The sequence below is a fragment of the Athene cunicularia genome (genome assembly GCF_003259725.1).
Source record: "Athene cunicularia isolate RWA chromosome Z unlocalized genomic scaffold, athCun1 chrZ_part1, whole genome shotgun sequence".
NCBI classification, from domain to species: domain Eukaryota; kingdom Metazoa; phylum Chordata; class Aves; order Strigiformes; family Strigidae; genus Athene; species Athene cunicularia.
The window spans coordinates 12,221,100-12,229,386 of NW_020799142.1; the positions used below are offsets into that span (position 1 = coordinate 12,221,100).

At 37.7% G+C, this 8,287-nt stretch overlaps 1 protein-coding gene across 1 annotated transcript in view; it reads right to left on the minus strand.

The window, feature by feature from the left end:
- PIK3R1 (phosphoinositide-3-kinase regulatory subunit 1) overlaps positions 1-8,013 on the minus strand; it is a 60,310-nt gene extending 52,297 nt beyond the window's left edge. Inside the window, exon 1 of the mRNA XM_026865476.1 lies at positions 7,233-8,013. Coding sequence (XP_026721277.1) covers positions 7,233-7,566 — 334 coding nt within the window. The 5' untranslated portion in view covers positions 7,567-8,013. The remainder of the gene's footprint in view (positions 1-7,232) is intronic.
- Positions 8,014-8,287: the final 274 nt, after the last annotated feature.

The window sequence follows — 8,287 nt, forward strand, 5'->3', positions numbered from 1 at the left end:
GCAAACAGGTACCGGCCCACCCCCACACACAGCGATACAAAGGCATTATAAGCATTCAATAGCCCGTATAACAACATAAGACCCTTTATACATTTTCCACCGATAACAAACGCCACCACTGGGATTATACACTAGATATAAAGAGTAATCCAGCCCCACCACACAAGCACGTGGGTCATCATTGCAAACATCTTCCTATCAAACAAATACAAACAGAAAAATTACACCCAACAGATTGCTCTATCACACTCTGGTCAGGGTCTGTCCCTTTTTCATTCTTATTTCAGCCCTTCGAGCCCCACGTTCGTGCGCCAATAAAGGCTGTGCTGGTTTAAGCCCTGCCGGGACCGGAGAGCACGTTGCTGTTGCCCCTCCCCCACCCTCAGCCGGTCAGGCTGGCAGTGAGGCACAAACCCGGGTTAAAATAAGAAGAAATTTAATACAGCAGTGTGATAAACAATCTGAACAACAGTGGCAATGATAACAACAATAAACAGCAATAACAGTGAACAAGACAAAAGATATACAGAGAAATACCGCAAAATGGTCAGGGAACAAACCCGCCCTGTGTGAGTGCCGCAACCCGAAAACCAAAAGAGAAAGTAAAAAGAGGTTCCGCCCCTGGACCTGACGTCAGCATGGTATGAATAACCTGGCTGGAAATCCCTTCCCCCTCTCTCTCTGCTGGGGAAACTCATCCTTATCCTAGTTGAACCAGGACAAGAATTCATAAAAGACTGAACAAAAAGCAGTCAAGTTAGTACAGAAAGTACACCTACTATCACTTCCCCAAAAGACTTCTGTCAAAAGACTGCAGCCAAAGGTACAAGCATTTATTTAATGCTTAAAACATTCATAACAAAAAAAGAAAAAAAAAAATCTATTAATGAAAGCACAGAATAGGATTGTATTGTAGACAGAGATTTTGCTGAAAGCATGAATGGAAGTTAGCAAGTATTATCCACAGTTATTACTTTTTTTTTTTTTTAAACTAAAAATTCTCTTTAAATTCTCTTAAGTACCTAGATTCTCACTAAAGTATTCTCAGGACTTAAAGTCCTTCCCCAGTTAAAATAACTATTTCTTTAAAATCCTGTAATTCCACTTGTCATTATTAGCTATGAAAATAAGGCAGTTCTTTGTATTCAAGCCTTCAGATTGATTTCATGGATGTTCATCACAAAAAGCAGCTTTGGCACAAGACACAGATGTGAAAGAGTGCACAGCCAGCTGCAGTTACAACACCTGTGTTCTTTCACACAAGAAAATCTGGATGCATATATGACATCACACAACTATTTAAGTAGGCATGGTTATTTGCTCAGGGTGCAGAATGATCCATTCTTGGCAAATACTTCACACCATGTGTTGCTGAAACTCACAAACTGATGTATCACATTCAAGCCTAAGTAAGAACAATTTCCTAACCAATGTTTTTTTCAGATGTTCCTGGATCACAGCTACAGGAACAGATCAATATAATTCCAAGGGAGAGGAGCAAGCTACTTCACCTTTGCTTTACTACAGGAGCATTCATGTCAACAGGAGGTATTAACAAACTGAATTAGTATTACAGAAGGCTAAAGAAAGGTAAGTGAAGTCACTCAACATAATGTCACTGTTGTAACTATAGAAAGGCATATTAAAATAAGGGCAATATAAACCAGACAAATATTTCTTACAGCATCAAAATAGGAGAGTCTTATTCATTCAGTTTCTTAAAGCAAGATATGGAACAGAAAGCAGAATTCTTTTAAACTATTTGATACAGCTAGGGAAAAAACATGCATTTCAGCCACACAAGCCTTTTCAGGTGTGAGTTCATCTTTGAGGATCAAAAGGGGGTTCTGCATGCCTCAAGTAGTACATTTTTCCAAGAAATAATAATTGGTCAGCTAAAATACTATTTTCAAAAGCTCACTCTCACTTTTATCCTTATCCTGTGACAATGAAAATACAACATGGAAGATGCTGGGTTTGAAGCTCCTTCCTCTCTCTTGCTTTCGTCCCGCTCTACCAGCAGGTGGGGCCACGCATCAACCATGAACTTGCCCAGGTCCACTGTTAATGCGCAATTTGTACTAGTACCTGCAAGCTTGTCCTTGTGCCTTCTGTGGTGCTTACAAAGACTTTTTTTTTCAGTTACTATCACCCTGACTTTATCACTGTAAAAAACCTTCTCTGCCTCACTTTAATGCAGCTTGCAAAATACTTGTTTTCATTAGCGATAAAGCAGGTGGCAAGGACTTTTGTTTTCAGATGCATGTGACCACCTGGCAGGCAGAAATTTGCCTTGTACATCAAGAAACTGGACCACAAGTAGTTGGCAAGGCTCTCTGGCAGGAATCTGTCCCATTTTATCAATGCAAGCCAAAGGCAACCAACTTGTGAAGTTAAGTTCATGACTTCAGGGCAGCTCTGACATCTACAGCAGGACAAAAGCTTACACTCTAACGGGGCTTTTCAGAATGAAACCGGGGGCTCTGACTTGAATGGCAAATGCATTTACCAAATGAGATAGTAACTCATCACTTCACCCCATAATTTCCTTTTTCCATTTGCCTAGAGATGATGACTGTTTTCTTTCCAGTGGAGGCTCCAAGTTTGCTGCATTCCACTCACTTTTTATGTCCCTTAATTTATGAATGTAAATAATTTTCAGAAATGCAATCACTCTACTGGCTTTACAGCAAAATTAAAGAAACAAAAGCATATTCAGTTCAAGCATGCACAAATGGTTTTATGCTCTCCATCAGCTTTGATCTTTGTCAGACGTTGCATAACCTTGGCTCTGAAAGGCAGGAGTTTCAAATGTTCTGTGTAATTATCTAATTTGCTGATCTATATCTGTTCTAGGAGAAAAGCGTAAAGAAAGGTGTGGGTTTTTTTTTTTTAAAAAAAAGAAATCTATGTTACTGTTTCATCACAAGAGGGAAGATCTTAATATTATTTTAGTCTCTAAAACAGCTGAAATAATGCAAAGTGTCAACATACACAACCCTTTTAAGTTAACACCGGAAGTTCCAAAACATCAAAACAGTCAAATTATTCATACAGAATTCTGGTCTGCCCTTTCTGCAATCTGACCTTCATTTCAAAGTGTGAATTTAGCATTCCAAGTTAAATCTGGAAGTATTTCTGTCAATCAAAGCTTTATGCTCCAAAGTCTGCTTAAGATAAGACTTCACAAACCAGGTAGAGAATCAATACTGTATGAATTGATTCTTAAACATATGAAGCTCTATCAGATGAGCTGAATCAAAGTTTACAAAACTCAGTTGGACTTAGTACAGTTTATGCACTTTCATTTTGAGAGTTGGGTGAGTCAGGGCTAAGTGAAAGGAACCAGACCTATATAGCTCCAGTTTAAAAAAGAAAGCATCAATAAAAAAAAGTTTGCATGAAATCTTTACTAGTGGAAAACAAAGATGACACCGTGCTGGATCTCCACTGCTGCAAATGCCTTGATCCTTCCAGCAGCAGACAGTCACACTTGCCTGATGGCAGAAGAAACAAATCTGCCTTGTCATAACTCTGACCTGCACCACACCTGAAAATAAGAGGTGCTAGAGACTTCCTGGAGCTCTTGTATTTCCTTTATTTTTCTATCTTTTCAGATGCAATTAAAAAAAAAAAAGCCCCAGAAACCCAGACTGGATCTACATCTTAACTGACAAAGGTAAGGAGAACAGGCAAAATGCAACAGTCCTAAAATTTCAGTCAAGGAGCCCCAGTTCTGGTCTTGACCCATGGTTCTAGAAATGCAAATGGGTCATGGATAAAATAAAAATCTGGGAGAAGATTTGACTTAAGTGTTGTAATAAATTAATGTTTTAATAGAATTTGAGACCACCAGCAGTTTTGTTTTCAGACTGGCTTTTAATATTTAGAGCTCCCCATTTATAAGTAAGACTGATTGCACAATACACTGGACTGATGAGAAACTCTGCCCATGTTACCAGTCTCATCGACTGTAAAGTCTGTTCAAGTGTCATGATTATTTGTGTATGAGTATCACAGCATTGTGAATACCAGCAGCACTGCGACTAAATATTGAAAAATTGATCTAACACAAAACAATTTGGACACTGATGAACAAGTGATCAAGCTTACAAGGCCAGGGGGGAAAAAAAAAATAATCATAATTAAGTACTAAAGAATATTGAAATGATTAGAAAGCATTTAGTTAAAAAAAAATATTTATGTATGTGGTAAAATCAGAACTACTCACATGTTTATGTATATATCCTTTAAAATGTCCAGATAAGTTTCTGATATTCAAAACATACACAACAGGGGTACATAAAGAATTGACTCTTCTCAGAATAAAAAAGGTATATGGATTACAATTAACTGAGGTACGTTTAAGAAGTCTGCTTCCAGTTCCCTATTAATTTGTCATTTTGATTCACAGCAGTTTCAAATCATCAGGTACTGAAAATGTAAACTTGACTGTATTTGATCAAGCAAGTTTCATTCTACACATTATTTGAAATACACCCTAAGGGTATAGAGAGAAGTATCATCCTGAGAAGAATCTTCTGGCCCACCACTCATTACGCTGGCTGCTGGACAATATTGACTGTGCTATTCCCTGAACAAAATCTTAAATACAAAAATAGTAAAGTCACCTGAAAGTCAAAAGTACATTGCTACATTATTCTTTAAGTGAACTGTATTTCCACCTGCACCTCTGGTTTCACCATAGGTATCATTTTTGTATCATTCTGCTCACTCAGAAGTTTCTCTTTCATTGCAAGATTTCCAAAATTTGTTTCGAAGATTTAAAGCGCTCTCTGCCTTAGTTCTGTACAGTAAAAAGATCTGCAAATAGACCACTTTACTTTTCACAATTTCTTTTAAGTAAACATACACTATTTTAAAAGTAATTAAACCTAACTCTTGGGCTATTTGGAATTTAAATTTCAGTGTTTCCCCTAATTCTGTTGAAGGGGATCTAATTCATAACCCTAGAGCACTACTGAAAGCCCAGCCTTTTATATGGAGCTTAAAAATCTTTAAACTGAAATGAGTTATGGGAATTTTGCCTGGTTTTAAATCAGAAAAAGACAAGGCTTGATAGCAAGCTGATTCTTAAAACATTTTTGAGCATGGCAGGATCATGTATGCAGACTTTGAGATTAAGACTCCCTGCTAAATTAGCACATTTTCTTGTTTTAAAGCCCTGCAGTCCCAAACTTTTAAAAATAAACACATGATATGTAAATAGTACTCTGTCTAGAAGAAACAGTCTTCAGTTTAGGACAGATCTAGTCACTAAGGCTTAGAGCACTATCGCATCCCAAGGAAGCAGCAAAGTCTACCATTTAAGCAGAGCTCCCCAGATCTGCAACTCAATTTCCCAGCAACCAAAATTCCCATAAATGTCTGTTATAAACATAGTCCTGGTGCAGGCTTGGAAATGGCAATATTAACACCAGGACTTCCCAGCACAGTGCTGTGGCCACCTCACAGTGTGAAGCTGTGAACAGGAGCATGAAGCAAGCATGAGTACAGAGATCAAGCAAGTTACAAAGCACTACTTTGAGTTTAAAGCAACAAATGCATCAAAGCCTGGGATAGCAGTTACTTCACCACCACATGAACATGTAAAGAATGATACTTTCTTTCTAGCCTCTGCCTCTCAAAATGATCTGTCAGCACTGAGGTGTCTACCCAAAGAGCCATGTTTATCCTGCAGTAATGTATGATGGAAACAACCATCTCTGCAGATGGATTAAGAAAAAAAGTCAGTTACCATCAGCACATTTAATATCAAATACAAAGAAAATTAAAGATGTAATAGTGTTTTCTTTCAAAAACAAAATACCCCATTTTCAGAATTAATCTAATGAGAAATCATGAGACTCTAACGACTAGAGGCTGAGAGTTCAAGGACTTAAGAAATAGGGACAGTATAACCTAAAATGCCACTACAACCCATCTGCCCCCACCTTCATGCTAACAGTGATGTACATGTAGGCATTATACACTTGCCATCAACACTGCTACATAAAACAGTTCAGGTTTACCCTTTATTAAGTCCCCACCAACCTAGAAATGCTTCTGCCAGGTTTCTGCTTGGTTGCCACATAACTTCCTGTATTTCTATTCTTATGTTTGTTGATTATCAGCACAGCTGAATATAAACTCATAATAGGCACAGTGGGACAGAAGCTACTGAACTGATACTGCAACTTTGCAAGTGATGCTGCAAACACTGCTACAGAGGCAGAGAGGGTGATGATACTATTGAGGACTATGGTGTCACTGTGAGAATCACGATCACATACTACAACTTCTATTTCTTGCTGCTAAAAAAAATTAAGAATTTAGGAAGTACTAGATGTTGAGGCAATATAAGCCATTCAGCTTTTGAGAAGTGAAAGACCAATGTAAAATCTATCCTAAAATGGATTTTGCTTGTTGATTTGCAAAACCCAAATATATGAACAACAACAGGGAAAGGAGACAAATCACTTGGAATAAGGGTGGTGGTAATTTTTTACATTGAAGTTTTTCCAATTAAAAAGAGAAGTCTTTCTGCTATTGACAGAAGAGTTCTCATGAGTTCTGCCCAACATACTGTTGCAAATGTAGGTCAGAAAGCAACTTATGCTTTCTATAGTTTATGCAACTATGTAAGTGCTATTTTTAATAAGGTATGCCCTACTCTCAGAAAACATTAAATCTGAATTTCTCTTTATTGTCATTCCATTGTTCATTTTTAAATGCCTGCTCTTACCTTTAATGCCACAAGTAAACCGGAGTACCTATCTTTTGGTGTTAGCAAGAGATTTATGATAGGAACATACTGTTTATTTTGAATTCAAACTGTTGGATTCACTAAGAAGTTTCTCAACAATGAGTCCGATGAACCACAGAAGGCAACACTTCCACCAGCTTCTTAGAAACCTAAAATAAATGCTAACTTTGCTCATTCTCCATTTAAGTCTTTACAGCTGTGAACTATAAGCATACTTTCCAAGCTGTGAGATGTATCTCAGTAAGTTATTGGTCTCTGGTGTGCCTGAGACAAAGCACATAAAATTACAGCGTATGAGCTAAATATTGTGAAGTAGAAACAATTCTTAATTGACTGAAATGAGCCATGAGCTGAAAAAGATGAACAGCAGGTGTTATACACATAAATGTACAGTTAAACAAGTATATGAAAAAAATATCTGAAAAATATAGAACACACAAACACCCCCTCAGAGAACAGTACTGACCTTGTTGTTCACTCTCCACTTCAACTTTTGCAGGACTTGGTGCTATGGGAAGTGGTCGAGGAGGACGAGGCTTTGGAGTTGGGGGAGATATTTTTTTTCTTCCAATGTACTCTACATAAGTTCCTGGGAAATCCCCCCTCTCCCCTGTGGTTTCATTAAAGCCATTTAACCAACCAATTTCCTCAGGCTTTGCTTCTTCCCCTTCACTGAATCCAAGTGCTAGTAAGGTACCTTTATTCACAGTTAATATATCTCCTAAGTGCAAGTCAATGTCTTCTTCTCGCTCTTTTTTGTAGTCATATAAAGCTCTGTATTGATATCCTTCAGCACTCATCTTGGCAAATGATTTAATGTTCAAAAGTGTTATTAAACAGTATCAAAATGCAATTGTCCAGTTATATTTTTATATACAGAGAGATTCAAGATGTATTAAATGGGATAATAAAAATGTCAATAGCAACGTCTAAGTAACGAAATCCACCAGAGAATCAAAAAGTACCAGAATCTGACATTTCACTGCTGATGTTTTTACTGATGTATTTATTCTGAGTCAATGATTGTTGCAGAAGTACGTGTTCCACTTCTATGTCTAGCAATATCCTTCCAATTAGTTTTTTTTCTGGGCTTGCTGGCACTTCTGGGTCTCCATACTCAAGTTCAGCTTATTCTTGTAGCTGGTCACTTCTTCAGATGTACTTGACACAAATTGCCCACATCCCTTAAGTATTCTGCCACCAAACCCTGTACACATGCTCTGCCTGGAAAGAGAAGAAAAAAAAATGATGAAATAATTTCAAATTCTTTTGATGATTGTGAACCTGGGATTCCACTTACAACTTAAACTTTCTGCAACCCTGGCAGAGATGATGTCCCACAAAAGGACCCTAAAGAACAATAAAATAAGTGACCTCACAAAAAAAAAAGAATCCGCCAGCTAATCCTTGCGTTTTTATAAAGGATGTATGTCTAATTACTTGAACCAAATTTGCACCCATGCAGTATGAGGCATGCTTCCTTCTCTGTGGCTTATGGCTACTCCAGTCTCAGAGTGAGAG